At 47.4% G+C, this 24,944-nt stretch overlaps 1 protein-coding gene across 2 annotated transcripts in view; it reads right to left on the reverse strand.

Moving 5' to 3' along the window:
- ECD (ecdysoneless cell cycle regulator) overlaps nucleotides 1–24,944 on the reverse strand; it is a 1,545,240-nt gene that overhangs the window by 1,205,011 nt on the left and 315,285 nt on the right. For both annotated transcript variants that reach the window (XM_069610537.1, XM_069610538.1), the window contains exon 3: nucleotides 17,597–17,714. In XM_069610537.1, coding sequence (XP_069466638.1) covers nucleotides 17,597–17,714 — 118 coding nt within the window. The remainder of the gene's footprint in view (nucleotides 1–17,596; nucleotides 17,715–24,944) is intronic.

Genomic DNA, 24,944 nt, shown 5'->3' on the forward strand with positions numbered 1-24,944 from the left:
ATCCCGAAGCGTAGTACTCTGAACTGGTAGTGTTTGTTCTCTATCTTGAACCTGAGGTATTTTCTGTGCGCTGGCAACATTAAAATATGAAAGTATGCATCTTTCATGTCCAGTGTTGTCATGTAATCCCCCTGTGATAACAGTGGGATTACTTCCTGCAAGGTCACCATACGAAACTTTTGGGGTTTGACAAACTTGTTCGCTGGGCGCAGATCTAATACAGGGCGCATGGTTAAGTCCTTTTTGGGTACAAGGAAGTACACTGAATAAATACCTTCTGTTACCTGAGATAGGGGGACAGCCTCTATCGCTTCTTTTTTCAGTAGCTCTTCTACTTCTTGAAGAACAATAGTGAGGTGTTCCGGTGACATGCGTCGGTCCCGTGGGGGTCTGTACTTCGGGGAACCGTTGAATTCGATGCAGTATCCGTGGGCAATGGTGGATAATACCCAGCGGTCTGACGATATTCCCTCCCATGCTGAAAGGAACGATGTTAGCCGGCCCCCGACCGGTGATGCATGGGAGGGGACCCGAATCTTCGGGTCATTTGTTGGTATTGGGCGTGGAACCTTTGGGGCTGGAGCCGCGACCTCTTCCTTTGCCACGCCGTTGGCCTCTTTGACTGAACTGGGTGTTGCTACCCTGGTTAGAGGGCCAGTTGGTAGCAGAGTAAAATTGCTGTTGGTTTTGCTGCTGGCGTTGGCCACGAAAGGAGCGTCTATTGCCATAGCTGCGTCTGTTAGGGGGCCTAGAAATTTGGTCAAGAGTCTTGATGGTATCAAACTCTTTCTTCGCATGTTCTAGGGCTTCATCAACTGCTTTCCCAAACAGATGTGTTTGTTCTATGGGCTTATTTATCAGGGAAGCCTGAGTTTCCGGCTTAAATCCCGAATTGCGCAGCCAGACATGGCGTTTGAGAAGTATTCCCTGAACCAGCGAACGGCCAGCCGTCTCTGCGGCATCTAAGGAGTTCTTTACGATGCCCTGGTTTACAAGAGTTCCCTCTGAGACTATAGCTAACAGGCGTGAACGCAGGGGTTCTGGTGCGTCCTCTGCTTCGCTGCGCAGCTTGCTCCACTGTGCATCTGCGTAGCTAGCTAGTAGGGAATTGTTATTCGCAATCCTAGTAGAGAAGGCAGCGGAGGTCGTGATTCTCTTCCCAAGTGCGTAGAGCTTCTTGCCCTCCTTGTCAGGTGGTGCCTCACTAGTGGATAGTGGTACCCCCGCCCTCTTTCTTGTATTAGTAACTACGAGGGAGTCCGGAACAGAATGTCCTCTGATGTACAAAGGGTCAGAAGACGAAGGGCTGAAGAGCTTTTCTATCCGAGGGTTGACTCCTCTGACTAAGGCCGGATTGGAAAGGGAAGGAGTTATTCTTCTCTTTATAGACGCCAGGAGCGGAATAGACTGACTAACAGGGGCTTTTTCTTTAATAACTCTCTCTACAAAGTCTATGTCAGGAAGAGTCTCCCCTGTGTCTATTTCAAAATGCGCTGCTGCCTTGCGCAATAGTGCATTAAGTGAAGGTTGGTCATCTATGGGAGAGGTGTTTCCAATGGGTGAATCCTTGGGAGGAGAAGGGTGAAAGACATCAGCGTCTGAATGCACTGATGGGGATTGCCAAGGCTGTACTGATGGGGATTGCCAGGGCTGCGAGGTAGCTATATCTTCTTCAAAAGCTCCTGCACTAGTGTAAGGATCTTCTTCAAACCCCTCCTCCTCATGTTCTTCCTCTCCACCCAAACACTCCTCATCTTCCTGGAGGTATTGCTCCTCTTCAGTGAGGTCATATGCGTCTGTAGAAGGGGGAAACAGCCTAGGAATCTTGACCCTAGGGTCATCCTGGGGCCATTCTCTTGGTCTTTTGGGTGTGGGTGGGTTTTGGCTTCCCAAAAACCTTTCCATCTTCTCCATACAAGAGTGGAGTCTTTCAAGGGTCTCATGGGGGACCCCTGAATAGTCTAGAGGGGGGAAATCAGTGTCTTCACCTTCAAAACGCTTGGAACGCTCCCACAACGTCGAAGAAATGTTTCCGTCGCCTTCTGAAAAGCCCTCCGGTAGTTCAGAAGTGCCCTTAGATGAAGGGGGCAGTTCCTGGCTACTTTTGCGCTTTTTCGGCGTTTCCATAGCTTTTTGTGCGGTATTCGACATTTGTTTCGTCGTCCGCTTACGCTTGTCTTCAGAAACAATTCTCGCCAGGCTCTCGACGACGAGTTTGTCAGTAGAGGGCTCTGGTGTCGACGTTGCCTGCGTTACGCGTTGTTCCTCGACGGCCGCTCTATGGAGCGTTACATCGGATGATTTTGAGGTAGCGCCTGTGTTCGATGAAAGCCCAATCGCTGGTCGCGGCTGCGTTTGCGGGTGGGGCTTGAGACCCTTACGGTCTAAGGTAGACGCCGGAGTGCCCTGCGTCCCCTTCGGCGCTGATGGATCCTTCGTCTTCGACGAAGAAGAGCCGTGGGTTGTGTGCTTAGGCCTATGGGGTCTATGTGCGTCCTTGTCGCCGTGGTGTTCATCCCCATAAGCAGGGCGTGAGCCGAGCCCGTCGGGGCCGGGGACGGACGTCGAGGAGCGCGAGCGCTCCTTCTGGGGGTTAATGACTTCCGTAACGGACGTCGAGTTATCACCCTCCTCGTCACTTTCTGTAACAGCGGCGGCGGGTGAGGAAACTGACTTCGACATAGCGTAGTCCGCCCACCTCTTAACTTTCCGTTCTTTAAGAGTTCTTGGTTTCAAGAGCTTACAGGCCGCGCAGCTGTCCTCTTTATGATCGAGGGGCAAGCAACGATTACAGAGCTTGTGTTTGTCCTTCCAAGTGTATTTGCCCCTACAGCGTGGGCAAAACTTAAAAGGCGTCCTCTCCATAGCTGAGGCAATAAAAACTGGTGATAACAACCCCAAGGGAAAGATAGGGGAGAAAGAAAGACATTCTCGACGAGAAGATAAAAGTTCGAACCCCCACTCTCCCTACTGTATGTTGGCCGGCGAGGCCTGGCCACGTGTTTGGCAGCGCCGAAGGATCTCCTTGGTCTCTTCCCCTCTGTCGAAACTTGCTCGGCGGAGAAACAGCTTCACAGCTAACGTCGAGGGGAGGGATCTTTAACAATAAGTATAAATTAAGGACCGAGGTCCGTAGTAAGTGTTTTGCAATGTTTCTCTAGGAGCTCCGCGTAAGGCGACCATAAGCTGGGCGGAAAAAAACAATCTGAGGGACCTCGACGCGTGAGGGATTGTGGGTACAACGCACGTCACTATAGGGATAGTGTTACAGACACGCCTTGTCGACGTCCCCTTTTCGACTACGAAAAACAAAATGCAATACTCCGCAGTGACCACTGGATGTCGGACCTATGCACAGCATGTGATTCTAAGCAGATTAACAAACATCAGAAATTATGGTTACTGTAATTATGATTATGTTTGTTAGGACCATAATTTGTGCAATAAAATTCCACAGCCTTTTATTGCCAACACTCATCCAATGTTTTCGTGTACTACCTGGGGGGTTGGGGGGGGCATAAGGGGTTTACACCCAGGTTGGGTTTTTTCTATTTCTGCCTGCATATGGGTCCACTAGTTATCGGAGAATCGGACCTGGCTGCCGTCGGAAGTTAGTTACTGTGAGAAACTTCTGATGGGGCCCCTAGAGGACCCCCCCGTATGGAAACAAGGCACAATCACCACACACGAACTGATACACCAGACACGAGGTTCAATTCCCAAAATCTAGGGTTTATTGCAAAGCAAATAGTCTGAGTCGGCCGACTGGGTCTCACGTCCCGCAACGTGTGTCACCCAGACCTCGTGGGACGCAAGAGAGCGAGCATACTACATCAGTTACATATATACAAAATGATCATCTTATAATCAGTAGTGACACATTAAAAACCGCCTATAATGTATCTTTCTTTGCAATGGTTTCGAAGATTGACAATTATGACGAATATGACACCCATCAGACATTTATTCAGCAACAGTTTCCAATTTGCAAAGGTGCAGACACCATTCTTTGTTTTAGGGAACATAATGCTCTTGTTCTTTCAAGCAAGCTGCGTGCAGGGTAGAGACACATTCCAGGCCTCACTATCTTCTAGTTTCTATTTGTGTGCTATAGGTCAGCTCGATCTACAGGGGCTCAGTGAAGGGGGGCCGCAAAAGAGAGCATAATTCAAGCCATTAATTGTTCATTTCTCCCGTTTCTGCCGCACCAGCGAGACTAGCTGGCACCTGCGTAGTGATTAAATGCCTTGTTGCTTACTTCCAAGGACTTGTGAGGGAGGCGACCGGGGCATTGCTGTCTGGGTTGTCTGGGCTGCGTTTCAACATGTAACTGTGGCCTTGCTCTGTGCATGAGTAAGAACGAAATAGAATTCACTTACAGCAAAGCAGTTTGAACAGAAAATCAAGAAAGCGAAAGTTACTAAAAATGGCGAATTCTATTCCTACAAAATGGACGCTCTCTGGTTATGTTCATGAGTCTGTACCAATAATGCTGAACATATGATGCGGTTGGTTTTCGGCAAACAAAATATACTGCTTATGTCATGGGAGGGTAATTTCTAGACTCACACTTCCAGCTCAAAGCTTACAGCTCCAAAACTCAGAGCTCCTAGCTCAGAACACCCTCCAAACAGTCTCCAACCAGGTTAGAGGAAAGCACCTCCTCACGTGAGTAAACCACAGTGTCAAGCCGCACTGCACAGAACAAGCAGAACAGTCAGTCAGACGGTAAAGTAGCCGCTTCCGATACTAGCAACAAAAAGAATCCATACCCCGAAATAATATCCAAGCACTTAAACGGACGGACAGGACTATGCATCCCAGGGAACAGGAGAAATTAAATATAATATTAGAGCATTATCGATATATAATGTCAGGCTCTCTCAAAACTAACAAACAACAATTGGATTATCTGGCCAATGTGAATTTCCCTAAACTCCCCCCAGGGCTGATGCACTCTCTTAGAGGACCCCATTGCCACGACTGAGGTGGCAGAAGCAATATAATCCCTAAAAAATACTGCCCTTTTCCCCGAACGACTTCAGTCGCATTTTACAAAATATACTTGCACATTTTAGTTCCCCACATGACGAAATTGTTTAATTCCTTCCAAACTACAGGCTGTCTTACTCTGTCAATGTAACAATCGCTCACGGTCCTGATCCCCAAGCCAGGAAAAGACCATCCAGGGTGTAATGCTTACAGACCCATCACCATTATAAATAACGATGCGAAAATATTCTCCACAATTTTAGCCCACAGATTAATGGGAACACTAAGACTATTCACTGATCCAGACCAAACTGGGTTTGTAACCAATAGGACCACCCATGATAATATCAGGTGGTGTGAGGAACCTGAAGGTGTCTCACTGACTAGTCCCCGGGAATCTGTCATCCGGGTGGACAGGACACGACCATCGCTATTGGATCCAGTTCCTGGGGGTGGACTAGTGAGGGAGGATCACATGGATGGGGGATCCTCGGGGAGTGGAAGTGGGACACCGGCGGGTGAAACGCGGTACCCCCTTCCTTATAAAACATTTTCCACATCCAACCCCGTAGGATATTCAGGAATTCTACTCCCCACCCCTTTTCCAACACAAACACTTCCTTACACCATGAAAGACAACCGACTAAAACCAGGGCTGTTTATCTGACATGTCCCAACACAAGGGTCGGGCAGAGTCAGGCAATTGACAATAACTACACACCTGGCGGCCCTTTCCGTTCCCCACAGGATAAAAGGTGGAGCACGAGAGCACACCTTGAGCAAGGCAAACAGCATGAGGAGGCAGCTATTCCAGGATGGCAGTTCAAGGAGGAGGAGAAAGGCGGCGAGAACCGGAAGGACGATAAGATGGGAAGTGCCCTTGCCCTTTTCGACCCTGAACCGCGATGCCTCAGTGAAAGGAATCATAAAGCCAGGAACAACAGCTAATGTGTGGTGTAGCAGATGTCTGGGTACACGGGACCCTCCTGCACTGATAACCAAGGCAGGGGGAGATGCTTGCTACCGTGGTATGGTCCTTGACTCCAGAGACAAGAAATGTCAAGCGGTTCAACACAGTCAGTGAGTCAGAGGGAGAACCAAAACCAAACTGTGTTGAGCGAAGGTTGCAAATGGCAACATAATGTGAATCAAAGAACAAAGACCTTGTGTGTTACAGAACTGTTAAAATGCCAGGGAGAGACCAGCTGCAGAGTGGTCCGGTGCCACATCGGCGCTCATTCGAAAGATTCTTGTTGGTCCTCTTTTGTTAAAACTACAGATACCAGGAGGCCCTAGGAGAGCCCGACGTAAGAAGTCAAAGTGGTCATACAAGGGTTGAGTAAAAACCCCTTGTACAATCGAAAGTCTTTGACACACGGAAGAAACAAGGTGAGCTATACCAATAGGGCCGATGCAAACCCGACTGAGGGATGCCTGCGAATAAGGGTGGTCAGTAACACCCTGAGAACATTGAAGTACGTGAAGCCTGACTGGGGGCCAGACTTAGGTAGGGAAAGAACCCAAGGGGTCTAGCGAACTAAGGCAAGTGTGAACCCGAAAGAGGGATGCCAAAAGAAAGCTAGGGGAAGGGAACCCCGCTTTTCTAATGAGATGAGAAAATCATGAACTATGTTAGGATGACAAGCATGAACCTGACTGAGAGATGTCTACAGTGAATTGATGGTCTGAGCCGATCTAGGGAGGCTATCGTAACCAGGAAGACAGCTAAGGGAAGTAAATCCTGCACTGTGATAAAGCAAAGTGAACTGTGTAACTGGCAAATGTGAACCCAGCTGAGAGATGCCTGCAAAACGGGGTGAAGCGCAATAACCCCGTCAACATTGTGTTGACAAGAGGTAACCCGGCTGAGGGATATCCACAGTGAAAGGTTGTTTGAAGAGACATGGAGGCTTGTGAATACAACAGGTGAAAATATTCTGAGTAAAAGGCCGTAGTGAACCAGACGGAGGGAGGCTAACATTCGAGAAGGGTCTGAGCCTGGAACAGGGGGATCCAGGGGTGAAGAGTAACCACCCAACGTACATACGGAAAGGAACTTTTGTTTTGTTATTTTGGGAACATCAGGCCCTCGGAGGCAAGAGACTTTGTAGAAAGAGACTTAATCACCAAAGGTCCTGATATCGCTGAAAAGAACTGTAGACTCGTGCTGGAGAAGCCCAGGAGTGTGCTGTGCTCAAGAGCCATGTCTTGTCCTGTGCTAAAAACATGGGGAAGGGAGACCCTGGCCATAACATCCTGACTTATTTTGTGAACACTTCTTTCTTTTCGGATGAACACTATCCTACACTATTTGATGTCTTAGCGGTTAGGATTGGCAATCATTTTTACACGCCCTTTTTTATTTGACAAGACGCCACTAGGACTGCCTTATTGTTATTTGATGGTTGTATCTTGCTCCCATCTTAGATTTATGTTTAGCTGAGGCATTTTTCATTTTTCTCACCCATTTATACAGCTTAATAAACACCGTTGAACTGTGATAATTTGTGCCTGTCTTTACAGTTGCCACCATGAGTTCCTTACAGAGGGTATTGAATCTTTTGAAATGTCCATCATTATGAATATGGAATTCTCTATCATTTCCCTGGATACTCATAAAGCATTCAAATTGGTTGACTGGGGCTATATTAAGAAGCTGCCCAATCATTACGGCTTGGGTCCCACCTTCAAGGGATGGATTCTTGCTAACTACCAACAGTCCTCCGTGGTAATAAGAATCAACCGAGCGCTAACACCAAAGATGAGGATATCACGGGGAACTAGACAGGGTTGCCTCCTCTTCTCTCCATCAATATTTTATCCCTTATTATGGAACCATTTGCTTTAAGATTACGATCAAATAAGAACATACCGGCGATCCAGGTCAAAGGCATAACTTATAAAATATCATTATATGCTGACGACGTTATGCTAATGCTGAGGAATATTGATACCTCACTTAAAGCCCTGATGGAGGAAATTGAACAATTCGGTCAGGCCTCCGGTTTCTCAGTTAATTATACAAGTCTAGCACATAGGTGATTCTAATCTCAAAACAACTTCATAGAGAGTCAGCGAAGATGAGTCCAATCGTTTGGGTTAAAACTAATATGAATTATCTGGAGGTCCAAATTCCGAAAAAATTGTCATACATGGATCAATGTACTTTCTCCCAACTATTTCAAGAACCTATACAAGCACTTAGATCGCTGGCACACGCAGGAAATCTCCTGCTTTGGAAGGATCACATCAATTAAAGTGAGTCTAATCCCCAGATTCCTTTATCCGCGCTTCGCCTTGCTGGTTAAGATCCCAGATATAGAATTGGGTAAACTCCAAAGAAGAATTATGGCTTTCATGTGGGGAAAGAAAACACCCCCAATCTCAAGGATGGTCATTCTTAGAGGGGTCAAAAACTGGAGTTTAGGGGTCCTAGACATATTTAGGTATAATCTTGCAGTGCAATTATCCCACATTTTTGCTTGGTATGTAACAGAGGAAGCACCCAAATGGAAGCAGATGGAGGTAGCTTGGTCTTCAAAGCTGTTTCCACACCTCCCGTACTTAAGAATAACCAAACAGAACCCAGAGAGCAAAGTATTATCCTTCACCAGAAACTCTATTTACTACTGGCAAAAGGCGGCACGCAGCTGGGGAATCAAATCCACGCTGGGTCCTCTCTCCCCAATATTCAACAACCTGGACTTTCTCCCTGGGTATGACACAATCAGATTTAGGAAATGGAAAGAGGGGGCTCTGGCACTCCAGAGTGACTTTAACGTAAATGGGAATGCTCTGTCTTTTGAGGAGTGCAAGACTACATTTCAGGTACAAGAGACAGGACGATTTCAGTATGCACAATTGAGGCATTGGGAAATCCACGCAGACACTAGAACGCATGGGGGGTGAGAAACTTCTGCATTAGAATTAAAACTAGTATCTAATACACCCTCAAGTAAAATGTTGACAAAGTATTAGAAAGATTTGATCCATCAATTAAGGAGAATTACATGGAAAAATGGGAAGAGGATCTAAGGAAAGAATTAGAAAGATGGAATTGTATTTGGATACAAATGTTTGGGAGCTCCAGATGTGTAACAAATCAAAAGTGTGCATTCAAGGTCTGTTACAGATGCTATAATACTCCAGATAAGTTACACAAAATCAACCCTTCCTAATCTGCACTATGCCAGAGAGGTTGCTCAACTGTGGGCTCTCTTCTCTACTTACTATGGTCATGTGATTAAGCCTGACTATTTTGGAAATAGGTACTAACACAAGTGAAAAAAATTACTGGGATGGGTATCCCATGGGACCCTGGAATTGTACTACTGAGGGATACAGGAAATGGGGCTTTCCTGATGTCAGGTTCAATAGCGACACTAATAACCCACCCACTAATGGCTATAAAAAATAAATAGTCCGCATGTGGAAAAATCCAAAAGGATAATGATGTGGTCGGTTACGTGTTGGGAGGTGGTGGTTGTGAAAAAAAATAGAGAGTAGGGTTGATGGAGAAATTTAAAAACATCTGGGCCCCATTCTTGGAACAGGCATAGCAAGTCCCAGATATTACATGAAAACCCCCTCTTGCCGTTGTTTTTCCAATATATAAGCATTGATGTTTTACTCATCTTTCACTATGTTGGCACAGACTCATGGGGGGGGGCAAGAATGTTATGATGCATTCACCCATCTTTGTTCTCTTGGTTTCCTGGCTATCAACTGTAGCTGCATTTACAATATTAAGCTGTAATTGTGACAAAAGTATGGAACTACACCTCTGCTCGCAGAAATTCGTAAACCAAAAAATATGATTGAAAGAAAAAGAAGGGATGGGAGTATTACATTTTCGAAGCTTGTCTCATCTTCTGTGTACTACTTGTAACATAGAAGGCAGACAATGATATTGCTGTGTTTGCCCTCATGTCCACGTATTATAGGAGGTGTAGTAATAGTACAATATTCACTCTAAGAGGTATTTTTTTTGGGGGGGGGGTAGTTTTGCGCACTGCTGTGATGGCCGCCTGATCCACGAGCTCCGTCCCGACAAAAAACCCTGTGTTAAATAAATCCTACCTCGCAGTCGCCCGCGGAGCTACAACCTAGATATGCAGATAGTTTAAGAAACCAGGCATCAGTGGAAGAAATCCTGGTACGCTTCGGTACCGTAATCCTCGCGGGAGCCTGTGCTCAACCTTCACCGAGGACGGGTGGTGGCCCGGGCCGGCTGGGAGCACCATCAGTCACAGTGCCCGAGACTGAGTTATTGCGTGGAGGCAGGCCGCAGGGAGGAGGAGTCTTGACGCTTACAGACGACGCTGAGTCCCGAACAAATTTTGAAGGGACTGGGAAGTGAGCCCCTGGTCTGATCGGCGTCCGAGGGTGGAGTAAATGTGGCAGAGCGCCCGACCAGCTTTGTCACCGGGTGCACCGGCCAGGGAGTGGGACCGTGCTAGATTCCCAGAGTATTGGATGCGAAACCGGCACCCGGTGCGCGCTATCGGGTGCACCCGGCGTGTACCTGGCTCATTTGTCACCAGAGCCGGCTGCGCTCCGAGGAGGCCCCGACAAGGACCGAAGGAGGGGCGGCTCGTACCCCACAGGGTGCAGTGGCCGCGTGCTGCCTGTCTGCCCACTGGTCCATCTGGCCGTGACACGGCAGTGCCCCGGGTGCTGTAGAACATAGCTGCCAAAACCGTGAGTACCATCCATGGACAACTAAAAACTCCTTGGTGACAAGCAACGTGGTGCGAGTGCGACGCACCTCCCGTTTCATAGACTAGGTCCTACATGACCCGTAACACACCATCAATATAGGGGATCTGTGAACACTGACGCACCCTAAAAATACTTGTGCTGGTTCCGTGGCTCTTCCAACCCCACACTTAATCGCAGATGAAACCTATGCTGGCATTGAGTAGGCACAGTGTTTCAGATTGGAGACCGGCAACTGTGGGCATGTGAAGACCGGAGCGGCCCTTACGAGGCATGGTGCTCCGTGGCGGAACACCCCGATACGAATGCCCTTAATTCCTGTAAAAGCCAGCACCAACCTTCGGTGGCCCGGACCTTGCCGCCTAAACTAAGCCAAGAGAACAGGATATAAATACATTGCAACATTCTAAGGCCCGGATTGCTGGCCTCGGGGCTGCGATCCCAGCAACATTGCGGGCGGCACCTAGACCACATAACAACGTTACCCTACCCTCGCCTGCACGCTGGGTGCGCCTGTGTACGCATCCACGCCGCCCATCTCGGCAGGAGGGTGCGGGTCGGGCTGGGGGTGCTCGCCGGCCCAGATTTGCAGGGGCTACAGGCTGGTGGAGGCCCAGCTGAACATTTGCCCACTCGCGAAGCCTAGACATTAACCAGAAACAACTTGTTGGCTGAATAAACCAGGTGAGGCAGGACTCTGAGAACACTGGGAGAGGTGGCATAACACTATCCTGGGGACAGGTGGGAGCCAGAAAGTTGGGTGTGTCGGGGGCGCTGCCACGATACACAATTGTACATGGACGGAGGGCCTTGATGCCACGACGCGGATGGATCCAAAAATATCCAGGCCCGGTGAGAACTGAGAAACCTGATACTTGATCCCTGGTAAGCTACTTGTGGCCACAATCCAGTACCTGCCAATAAGAGCTTAAAAACGAATCATTACAATGTGCCACATATATACCCCGACACTGTTAACATCCTCAACCGGATATAACTAGTTAAGCACCTCTGGATATTAACACACTCAACATGAGTGATTCGCATAAGTCTGGGAAAGCCTCAAAGAACACAGGGGCAAAGAGGGAAGGCCCAAAGGACACTTTTACGAACAGTCAGGCACAGACCACGACGATAGAGACGGGTTCCGTCTCCAAACTCCCGGTCGACGCCGAAAGCAGTGAAAGGGAAGACCGACTGACTACAATAGTACAGAACGGGTTCCAGGCAGGAAATGTCAAACTGGACGACATTGTAGCCACCATTGGCTTATTGGAGGCGAGAGTGGACAAAGAAAGTGCATGTATCACTGAGTCAGAGGGCAGGATTGGCGCTAACGAAGACACTGTCGTCCACTATAATAGAGACATCACCCAGTTGAAGGAAAACCTGTCCAAGCTACAGAATAAATGCGAGGATCTTGAATCAAGGTTGAGAAGGAACAATATCAGAATCGTGGGTGTGTCAGAAACATTCGGCAAGGGTCAAATGGAAACACAAATCAAATCCCTGCTCAAATCCCTCTTTGGTCCGGAAACCTTCTCAGAACACTTTATAGTTGAAAGAGCACATCGCACACTGGTACCGGCACCTAAACCTGGGGCTCCGCCGCGTACAATCATCGCCCGTCTCCTGAACTATAGGGATAGAGACGCAATCCTGAGGCTGGCTAGGGAACGGGGCACCTTACGACACGAGGAAAGTCACATACACATTTATCCAGATTTTGCGGCTGGGGTACAGGCAGGCAGAAGGTCGTACGAACCAGTCAAGAAACTCCTGAGAGCAAGAAACATCCAATATGCTGTAATATTCCCAGCCAAAATGAGGATCCAACATGCGGAAAGGGCACATTTCTTTGAGAACCCCAACGCGGCCATGGCATACATTGAGGCCTCCATACCGCTGCCTCCTAAAGAGCGAAGACCCGACCGGAATGGCAGACCTCGCCCTGAGGATGAAACACGCAATCCAGCGGACTGACTGCTGTGTGACACTATATCCTTTGTAAAACTTAAAATACTGAGTTAGCCTTAAGGGGCGACCCCATGAGATGTTTTTCAGGGTCGGGAGCCTGGATCCGGTGGTCATGTGATGACAACATGGCTCCCCCTGGAGTACTCTAAAAGTTTGAAGGGGATCATCATCAAGTTGGGGTGGATGATGCGGGTGGGGGTTGGGGGGGGCAAAGAGGTGGTTGCTCTGCCAAAGCCAAGTCATTACGGCGTAAGTTGAGTGGTTCGCCACAGGTTGCATGTTTTATAAGTTTTCAAACTCATGGTCTTGCAGATGCTTGTGCTACTTGCATAGAATTACATCCGTTTACCAATAAATCAATGACTAGACATGAACACACGTGATACTATTACAGGCGATGGGTTGGGGATTAAACTTCTGTCACGGAACGTTCGTGGGCTAAACAACCCCACAAAATCTAGGAAAATCGGGGTTTACATAAACAGGACCTCATCTAACATAGTTATGTTGCAGGAAACACATGCTCAGCGACCCAATAATGCAAACATGCTGGCCTCCTGGGCTAAGCAGAGATACCCCATGGATTACTCCACCCAAGCCATGGGGGTAATGACGATAGTACATCCATCACTGGGATTTAAAGCAAACGGTCACAAGATAGATCCCCCTCGGGAGATATGTAATCGCATGGGGTGATATAGCAGCAAAGTCGGTCACGCTAGTCAACACATACGGTCCCAATGTAGACAAACCGAGTTTCTACCTAGGCATTCTGGAAATACTCACCTCCCTTGAGAACTCGAATATAATTTGGGGGGGGTGGAGACTTCAATTTGGTCCTGGACACAATACTTGATAGATCCTCAACAGTCATTAGGGCTCCTGCCAATGCGGCGATCATTATGGGCCAAATCATACCGCAGCTATCACTGATAGATGCATGCAGGGAACTGCATCCAAACACGAAACAATATATATACTACTCCACAGTGCACGACTCAGAGTCACGTATCGACTACTGGCTCCTCTCCACCTCCATGTTAGACTCATTGGAGAGATGTGAGATACGTCCCCGTACGCTGTCTGATCATTCCCCTGTGACACTAGAGCTGGTATTTCGGGATACCCCGAAAAACGTAAGACGATGGAGAATGGCTGCTAATGTGCTGATGGACCCTGGCGTGGTTGAGTCTCTGCATCTGGAAATTGAGGAATTCTTTGCCAATAATGTGGGAACGGTCGATAGATACTCCACACTCTGGGAATCATTCAAAGTTTGGATAAGGGGGACTCTGATATCCAAAACCACTGGCCTATTAAAGGCTGTGCGACGTGAACTGGCGGATGTAGAGACTCAATTACGGAATCTGGAAATCACCTATAGTAACACACACAACAAAGATACGCTGGTGGACATTAATAAACAGTTAAAGGAATTTGATAAACTAGCTACCAGGGAAATTAAATATGCCGCTGCCCCAGTCCGAGCACGCAGATATGGGGAAAGTAACAAGGAAGGAAGATCCCTGGCTAATCTTATTAAAGCTGAACACCATCAAACCCCTATTGCAAGTATTAACTCATCTGGGGCGGGGTGGCTTCGGGGGAACATTCTCCAACTTTTATCAGGAATTTACACTAATCGTGACACTAAAACAGAAATCGAGATATATGAATTCTTTAATGAATTAGAATTCCCAAAGCTTCCTTCAGAAAATAAAATGTCCCTGGAACAACCGATAATGGAAGAAGAAATTAGTGAAGCCATAAAGGCACTGACATCCGGGAAAGCCCCGGGCTCGGATGGACTCGGGGTCGAACTCTATAAGACATTTCATAAAGAACTAGTTTGGATAATGTTAAAGGTATGGGAGGAGGCGCTGGAACGAAACATGCTCCCCGACACAATGCGGGAGGCAATAATTACGGTTTTGCCTAAACCCAGACGTCCTCCACAGGAAATGTCTTCTTACAGGCCCCTGTCACTAATCAATGCTGATGCCAAGGTGTTTGCTAAGGTACTGGCAAATAGCCTATTCCCTAACATGTCAACTCTGGTTCATCCGGACCAATGCGGGATCATCCCCACAAGATCCACTGATTTGAACCTGCGGAGGCTGTTCGGAATAATGGCACACATAAATCCGGAGGCACACGCGGTAGCGCTCTCCCTAGATGCCGAGAAGACTTTCGACTCGCTGTCGTGGGCTTACCTCCTCTCAGTATTAGAGAAATTCAGGCTGGGCCCCACCTTTGTTAAATACATCAAATTGCTATATACTGCACCAGGGGCCAGGGTGCTTACTAACCGCACGATTTCAGATCGGTTCATATTGAGTAGGGGAACCAGACAAGGCTGCCCGTTCTCGCCTATTCTGTTTGCACTCACCATAGAACCCATGGCGATATTTGTCAGGCAGAAACATGGGGACAGAGGGATACGAATGTCAGGTCCAACTCAATCCATCTCGCTATACGCAGATGCTACCCTCTTGTATATCCGGGACCCTGAAACCAATCTGACAACTCTCATAACCAATATTCATAAGTTTGCTGAATATTCAGAATATAAGATTAACAATGAAAAGTCTGAGATTTTCCCCTTGACGCAGACCACAGTGTGTCCGACGACAACCTTGGAACTTAAGTGGTCGGTCCAACACATCCGGTATCTGGGAATACTGGTATCCAGTGACAGACAGACATTGTACACAGACAACTACGATCAAGTGCTGCAGCTCCTGGGCGCTAAACTACAGACGTGGGCTAGACTCTCCATATCTATGCATGGCCGGGTCGCCATTTTGAAAATGGTCATACTTCCAAAATTGCTTTAACTATTTGTGAACTTACCCATTTGGCTGGGTAAAACCTTTTTTAAGAAACTACGTTCAATGGTGATAACGTTCATCTGGGATGGGAAGGATGCCCGCATGAAATGGGAGAAAGTGGTTGAGCCGTACTGCTCCGGTGGTATTGCAGCACTGGACTTTGAACTATACTTCCATGTCGCACAGGCGCAATTCGCCAAGCACTGGAATGACCTCTCAGATCAATCACCCCATATATGGTTAGATAAATTTGCTGCATCACCCATAGACCTCTGTTCCATTATTCTCAATTTACATTACAGGGATTTGTGTCTATATGACCCTGTACGCAGCATGGGGCGCACTGTATAAAAGATTAAAAATAGATACTCCGTATGACCCCGATGTTCCTCTCTGGAATTTCCCTGGTACCCCCGCCCCCCCCAACACTAGACAAATCTCTGCAGCGCCTCTGGGACCCAAACAAGGAAATAAAAATGCGGGACATGTTCCCAGACGGGAAATTTGAAAGCATGGTCGACTTCAGCAGCACTGTGGGAGGAGGTGCACTCAAAGTGCTTCAATACTATAGGATGAAGTTGGCATTCAGTATGAGATGGCTGCCTTTTCCAGACGAACCCCCTGTGCACCCATGCCTACAAGCAGCAACTACTGGCGAGGGATTGGGAATCTCTAAATTGTATGCACTGACGCAGTCACACTCCCCTACACTTAACGATGTTAAAACCAAATGGGAAAAAGACCTGAATGTAACCATCACTGACGACAAATGGTCCAAGCATTGCATGCTCACTAAAAAGGTATCCCTGAACGCGGGCTTACGTTTGATCCAATTTAAGATCCTAAACAGTCTCCATTTCAATCTAGCCAAGATGGCCAAATTCACAGCTAATGAGACCGGGGAATGCCCCAAATGCAAAACGCCTATGGCAAGGTCATATCACATGTACTGGGAATGTCCGGTGGTTGCTGGGTTCTGGAAAGAAATCGGAAGTAATAGAAGAGATAACCCAAATCCCGGCCTCCCTGTCATCCCAAAAATATCTGTTCGGGGACATCAGTAAGAATGCTGAAACTATTAGGAGATTATTTAATATCTCATGTGCAATAGCAAAAAGGTGTATACTACAATGCTGGAAAAGCCCCTCGCCTCCGGGCATTGAGAATTTTCAACGTGAACTGTCCTATGTCAACGAATGCGAAGAGCAATGCACAATGACTGTTTCCACGACTCACCGACCCAAAGGCATATGGGCCCCGTTCTGAATATATTTATGTGAAATGTCCTCAGACGATGATGCCTCTGCATAACTGTAAAATGAACTATGAAAAGAATATGCTTTATCAAATGTCATATATGTATTGTGATTTGTACTACGAGGTGTGCAGTATCTGCTAAGACCATCAATAAACAGAGTTTTAAAAAAAAAATAAGAGGTGTTTGTTTCAGTGTGTGAAGGTCTGGGCTGCCCACTCGTTTCGGAGAAATAATAGTTTGACTATGATTTTAAAAACCTGCTTTTGGATACGAATTCTCACAAAGCTGGATGCTGTGTAGTTGTTTGAAGAATACATATTGTTTAGTGGTTACATTTTTCTGTCTGCAAAATATCAATACAAAAGAATATTTTAAGAAAGAACGATATACATTTGAAATATACTGAAATAACATTAAAACAAGAATACAGAGTGCATGCATGCGATTCATCAAAGAACATTGCCTGTAAAGCCCAACTGGAAGCAACAACAAAAACAGAGACCACCAAAGGATCAGGTACTTTTGGCATGTTAGAGAAGATGGATATTTGTGATCAGTAATACAAAAATTGATTTTAAAACAGAATTAATAAATAGTATGAGTTGTGCAGGGCAAACCATTGAGTTTTTATGATTATTAAGATATTCTTTGAACCTCAAGGCGTCGTGGCTTAAGAACAGTTCGCTGCATGTAAAGAAGGTATGTTGATGAACACTGTTCTAATTTAGGAGAAGAGTATTTGTACTTTATTTTATAGGTCTATCCTTCGTGAGCTTGCAACACAATACTGCAAATATATAAGCAAAGTTAAACACTGTACCTTGCAGCCAAGTCAGGAAATTCCTTTGTTATCTGCTGCAGGAGGTAAACAATAAACCATTCATCTTCCACATTGTCGCCAAAATTTGTCATGCCACCTATGTGTGCAGGAGTGCTTCCTTTAAAAAGACAAGAACAAGCTATTATGAGCAAAGCACCACTTTCATATTCAGTAATGCACATTTATTATTTATTAGTTGTGGAAAAGAACACAGTCTTCCTGGATGTGCAACAAATGGTTAAATCTGCACGGCACTGCTGGATGTCGGATAGTACGATCCAAACTCTAGAAAAATATATAGATGCATGGCAACATCTAGTATTTATGGGCCCAATAAATGCATCTCATCAAAGAACCTTGCTGGACCAGAGAACCAAAAGTATGATTCCAAAAGGAAGGTGCAAGGAGAGAAGTCAGTTGTCTAAATCCTTACCACTCATTACACCTTCAGTTCTTAGCTAAGGGTACTTCGAGGTTTGTACCCACTTGTTATTTCATCAGAAGTATTTGGTGAGTTATCTCGCAACAGTCTACTTTTGTGGATAATACTTTTACTCAGAAGCACTTTACCATGGATGTTTGAGGAGTGGATTTGCCTGCCGTTACCAACTAGCAAGGGTGACATGGGTTCTTGACCCTCTGTGCATCCACACCTGTTAGATTAAAGGTATATTGTGAGCATATTCCTACGCAAAATACAGCCTAAACATCCAGTCAACTCTTTATACTGAACTATTGTGCCTCCATTTTGTTTCTCTAGGTAGGGAGAAGGGTGAGATGAAGGTGTTCCCCACTGGAGCAAAGAAAGAAACTCTATACGATAATAATGGGATTATTCTCATTATCAGTTTTAATTCAAGGTTTTATATCATTATTACATATGTTAGGGTTTCAACGACTCTCCTCTGACAGCACTCACGTTGCAGAAATGTATGGTTCTTGGATAAAGACTTGAAGAAGAACTTGGGGACTCCTATGGGAAAATCCCAAACATAATTAAAAAACACGAAACTAAATGTAAAGTGTATTTCCTGTATTTATTTTACCCAAATATAAGAGAAACAAAATATATTTTTAAGCATCAATACATATACACCACAGATTCCAGTCAGATCATTTTTTTTTTCATTTTCAGGCCAACCACAATTAAAATGAACTGTAAAGATGTATAGATTGGATTTATGCACACTGATATGATATTCATAAACTAAGTACGACCGTAACCTTGCAGGAATTTTCTTTGGTGTGTAACCAGGATATATTATGGATGATACTCCTGCTGACACTATGTGTTTAGGGAATCAAATTATCCCTTCTTCATGTGGGTTGTATTCAGTCTTCCTAATGAAAGAGAACATTAGATAAATACTATAACTCAACTCATAAGAACTCAAAGTATAGACATATGGGGCCTCATCACGAGTTGCGTGGTAGCCCTTTAATCCAGCGGTAACGGTATTAACGCCAATACCGCTCTGCCGGATCACAACTTTAATCCAGCCGTTGCTATTACAGCTGGCATTATTACAGCCGGCTGTAATAGCGCCGGCTGTAATAGCGCCAGCTGTAATTGCGCCGACAACCAAACGTGCCATTACAGACCTATCACAAGTACAGCATCGGCGCTCCTAGCGCCAGATAACCAGCGTTAATAGCGCTGAAAATACCCCCGGCCAAATGCTGGAGGTAAAAGAACACAGGTGAGAGTAACAAAGCCACAGGTGGAAACAATGCACACAAGAGGCCTACAAAAGACCCACCCATTCCCCACACACCCTTCCCTACACCATGTTGCCATTTTGAGCCGGGAGCCTTGACATGGACCTCTACATGCTGCGCCAGAGGCTATAGAGGCCTGACAACCAACCCAGGGAGCAGGGAGCAGGGAGGTGGAGGGTGAGGAGGAGGAGGAGGAGAAGACCAGCCCCAGCAAGTCGGGCAGCCATCAACAGGGTTAGGACAACACCCTGGGCCCTGACTGATGGGCAGTTGGTATCCAAGTACAGGCTGGACCGGGCTACCATCACCCAGTTGCTGGACACAATCCAAGGTGACATTGGTAGCAGGATTGCCATCATCACTGCTGTGCCCCCACTCATGAAGCTGGTGTCAGTCCTACAATACCTTGGAGCGGGCAGCTTCCAGCACACAGTTGCCATGATGCATGGTATGGCCCAGTCCACATTCAGTGCCGTCCTGGGCCAGGTGCTGTATGCACTGCTGCACCATGTGAACAAACACATTGCATTGCCCACAAACCAGGCACAGGTGAACGAACTCAAGGCACAGTTCTATGCCATTGCCCAAGTCCCGAACGGGATTGCAGCCCTAGACTGCACACATGTTGCACTGGTAGCACCCTGTGACCATGAGGCAGCCTACAGGAATCAGAAGTATTTCCATTCTCTGAACGTGCAGATGACCTGTAGCTCAGACCTGACCATCAGCCACTGCTGCGCTCACTACTCAAGATCCACCCACGACTCCATGGTGCTGTGTAACAGCACACTGCCAGCCTACATGGAGCGGCACAGAGCCTAACGCACATGGATAGGTGGCGAGTACAAACCCTGCCTGAAATGCATGCCAAAGTACACCAAATGTAGGGGGGAGGCTGATCCACAGGATGCCTTGCATGCCACCAGGAGCCACAGCCAGCACCATCACAGCACCAGTTCCATATACGTGTGGCACACAAGGACACCTCAACCCACAAAAGGTGATGTGCACTCACTTGTCAAAACATCATAACACATGGGACCACAACAACCACAATGCACCTCGTCTGTGTTGCAGTGCTGCTTTACACCCTGACACATAAGAGTAACCTCACCCAGGGCACCCCATAGGAATGCAAATTGACAGGAATGCAATACCCATCAACGAAACCACTGTAGATGATCCGATTCAAATGCAACCCTGAACATCACAGAGAGTGACCCATGAATACACATTTACATGTATGTTAAAAAGTAAAAAAAAGGTACCAGTGCCATGTGGCTCAAGCCCCCCCATCCACTGAGACAGCCACAACCAAATACAAATCAACACTGGCCCTGAACAGGCAGTCATGACGGGAGCCTCAACCTGACGTTATGGATGCACCACTGTGCCAATCAAACCCGGGGAGCAGTGCATGTAGAAAGTTTGTTTGTTTGTTTGTTTATTTATTTAGTATAGCGCGCAAAACCCAGGGGTAACAGGGCGCAACAGAGGTCAGGAAGATAGGATTGCATAAAAACTTGGTTACAGAATAAGATAGGCATGAGAAAAAGAGCATTGCATTTACAGTTACATTGTGTGGGATGTGCATATATACATATAATTGAGCGAAAGCTTACAGGTTTACATATTAATACTGTGCATAGGGGCAGTTCGGTTGCATTTACATATTTACAAATTTAAGGCTGTACATGGTAGTCAGGTTATAGCACTGGCATGATCAGATTAGATGGCAGGGTTAGTCGTGAGGATCATTGGCCCGCAGCCAAGTGAGGGTGTTTCGCCTGAAGCTAAAGTAGGATTGGTCAGTCCTAATGTGGAGTGGGAGGGCGTTCCAGTGTTGGGCTGCCAGGACAGGGAAGCTGCTGCCGCCGGTTTTCTTTTGTCTGAAATTGGGTACTTGCAGGCAGTAGGAATTGATCGATCTGGTGGGGCGGGAGGACGTTTTTTTCTTTATTCTGGATGCGAGATAGGGGGGGGCTGTGTTGTTTAAGCATTTGTGGGTGAGTGATGCCGTTTTGAGGGAGATGCGGTCATGGATTTTAAGCCATTTGTGTTCTCTTCTTTTGTTGGAGATGTGTTCCTTAGAGGGTAGGTTGAGGGCTGTTCTGAGAGCGTTGTTTTGTAGTGTCTGTAGTTTGTTGGTTATGCATTTGTTGGCTCCTAGGTACATGGCGTTGCAATAGTCCAGTCTGGATAGTATTAGGGCGTTGGCTATGATGATGCAGCTAGCTTGGGTGAGGAAGGCTCTACTTGCCCTAATTAGCTTGCATGTGTAGGCGGTGGAGGATGCTAGTGAGTTGACTTGTTTTTTTAGTGACATGGTTGCATCAAGGTGAAAGCCTAGTGTTTTCACTGTTTTGGCCACTGTGATGGTATTGCCATCAATGTTGAAGGCCTTGTAGTTAGAACTGAGTTTTTTGAGATTGGTATTGGATCCGAGGAGCAGGATTTCGGTTTTCTCATCATTTAGACATAGACCATGTGTGGCCATCCATGCCTGAATGATGAGATATATTTTGTTTACCAAGGCCGTATCTGAAGCGTAGTTGCCTGAAAGGGGTATGAGGATCTGGGTGTCATCTGCATAATTGGTATATGAGACACCCAGTCTGTCCAGCTTGTCAAATAGGGGCTTGGTAAAGATGTTGTAGAGGGTGGGAGAGACGCAGGAGCCTTGGGGCACCCCACAGGTTATTTTAGTGGGCTACAATGGACATGGCAGCAAATGGACATGGCACACATTGCAGAGCAAACCCGAGGCACGTGAATACAGCATGATCAAAGGACAAGTGATAACATGACGGTACTTGTTGAGCATGAGAGTCCCACACAATCCCATACACATAGATCATCATCCACTGCTGGGAGTTCAGTAATCCCATGTGTAGGCAAATATAATCTGCCACAGGACAGCCCACTCAATCACACAGGGTGCATGTACAGGTCAGATGATGCATATCCTGAAAGATGATGGATGTATACCAATCAGCCACTCATATTGCATGTACCCGTTTCACACAAAGATGACCACAGTGTATAGTGTATTGATGCTTATTCCTTGCACACCCAGTGAAGCAGCCTAGGTCGCATGTACACATTTCATCCCATGCAGGTGATTCAGGATACCGGCAGCTCACATGGCTGATGACCCCTGTGAGGAACCCACAAACCCAGGCAGAGCTGGCATATAACAATGCGCACAGTCGTATCCACATATGTGTGGAAAGGACATTTGGTTTGTTGAAGGCACGGTTCCGGTGCCTGGACCAGACTGGAGGGGCACAGATGTATTTGTCAGAAAAAGTTGACAAGATTGTACTCACCTCTGCCATGCTGCACAACATCTGCTGCCGTAGGAATGTGCCACTACCCCCTATGCTGACGGGCAACACCCAGGGGATGGGAGTGACGATGACCATGTGCCTGTTGCCAGGGCTAGGGAAGGGGTGATGGAGGGGAGGTTGGCCAGACAGGTGTTGACTGAGAATATTTTCTGTTTTGGTGGATGGGCACATGTCACGAAGAGCACTTGTAAAATAACACTTGTGCACAATCATGAATGTCCGAGCTTTATGTCATGTTTGAACAGGCTTTAATTAGCATGGAACTAACCCCCTGCCCCCACCAACTCCCCAGCACACATTCCCCTCTCCCCCACCAACTCCCCAGCAAACATTCCCCCGCACCCTCCATCAACTCCCCAGCACACATCCCCCGGTCCCCCCACCAACCCCCCAGCACACATTCCTCCCTCCCCAACACAGTGCATATGGGTCCATCTAACAAGGACGTTGTCACTTTCCACATGCTCCACCTTCAGGTGAGCACCATTGTGAATGCTGCAGTGAACGACGCCTGGGTGACCCCCGTAGGGAGTCTTATGTGGGGGTTGTTGAGGTGGATGTCAGCGATGCAGCCGACTGCAGCTGCTGGCAGAGATTATTTGCCTCACGCATCTGTTCTGCATGCGCAGATTGCACCTCACATAGTTCACATACTCGCTGGCCAAACCCCGAGTGCCGCGGTGCATCCCTCCACAACTTTACATGTGCGGGTATTGTAGCGCGCCATGGTGTTTGCAGCCCCCCTAATTGCATTGCTAATGGCCTTGACGTGGCGGTTGTGTTCGCTGGCCATGCCCTCTATCCTCATCTTGTATGCCTCCATCACATCCAGTCGTGCCTGACTGCAATGGCCGGACCTGTTTCTGTGTTCTGTGTGGGGCTGCTGTGCCTGGCAGGTCTACGCGGGGTAGTGGGGCTGCTGATGCTTCTCATGCTGGCCTGTCTGGGGGGGGGGACTGCCGTGGATGGAGGGGCTGCCAACAGGTGACCCATATGAAGGTGTGTCCTCATCCGCCACTGGTGTTCGTGTGCGGCTGTGGCGTGCAGAGACATGTGGACTGTGGCTGGCACTCTGAACATGCTCAGGGGTCTGTTTGGGTGTGTCCATTTGCTGCACTGGACTGTGGATTGGTGTTGACACAGGTACAGCATACAGCATGCTGCTCTTCACAGGATGAGGCACTGTCCTCTGGGGTGGTTGCACTCGTGGCAACTTCAACATCCTGTGAACCCCTGGTGGCTTGGGATGGGCTTGGTGAGGCAGCCCTCGTGGCTTGTGTACGCCGAGGTGGTGAGCCCCTGGTGGCTTGGAGCGCCGAGGTGGTGAGGCCCTGGTGCGGTGGGGTGGGTCCTCCGCCTTGGCGTATCCTGCCGGGGTGCTCAGCGCGGGGTGGTGGTGTATGTGGAGTCATGCCTGTGCAGACGTCGGTATGGGCCTGCCTCTTCGTCATCCACAATGCCCTCGGATGATGCCTGCGTGCCTGTAGGGTACATAGGGTATGGCATGAGGGCAGGGTCCTCAAATTATTTTAAGGCATTTCATGGTTTACAGGACAGTTTCAATCATGCTTGGGCCTGACCTGTTTAGTATTCACGATGTTGGTATTGCTGGGGCATACTACGTGGGAGGGAGGTGTTAGGGAGAATTCTCTCTTTAGGCTGAATTTCCTAACCTAGTGAGTCCCCCAGCAGCTTTGCTGGATTTCTGGAGTTTGTTTTTTTTCTCCTGCCAAGAGTGAGACTCTTTTTCTCCCACTCTTGGACACGATTTATGGTATTCCTTTGACTGGTAATGTGTTTTATGGGCTATGGGGTCCTTTACTCCATAGTGTCTCATGTGTTTTTCCTATGTGTGTTACACAGCACCCTCCGTGCAGTAACACAGGGGTGTCATAGTGACACACCACCATAGACTCCATACCCTGGGACTGACTACTGTCTCCCAGGGCATGTAAAGTCACCATTGGCTTTACTAGTCCCAAATTATTAACAGAAACCAGTACAAACCATCATATTGTGGACGTACTGGTCGGGGCAATTCGATTGCCCCGGGGTCTGTTAGTCGAGGGGGCACGTCTCCGTCCCCCCTGATCGAGTTTTGGCTGGTGGCAGTGGAAACTACTTTTTATATTCGACCGCGGATATTTCCCTATGGGATTTTCACATTGTTCGAGGCTACCAACTTTCATTATTTAATTCTCATAGCCTCGAACATACCACCGGTTTATTTAATTAATATTAATTCTCCGGTTGGTATTTTTTGCCAAGACTCGATTCTA

Source organism: Ambystoma mexicanum, chromosome 8 (genome assembly GCF_040938575.1).
Source record: "Ambystoma mexicanum isolate Mex_15411 chromosome 8, UKY_AmexF1_1, whole genome shotgun sequence".
NCBI lineage: Eukaryota > Metazoa > Chordata > Amphibia > Caudata > Ambystomatidae > Ambystoma > Ambystoma mexicanum.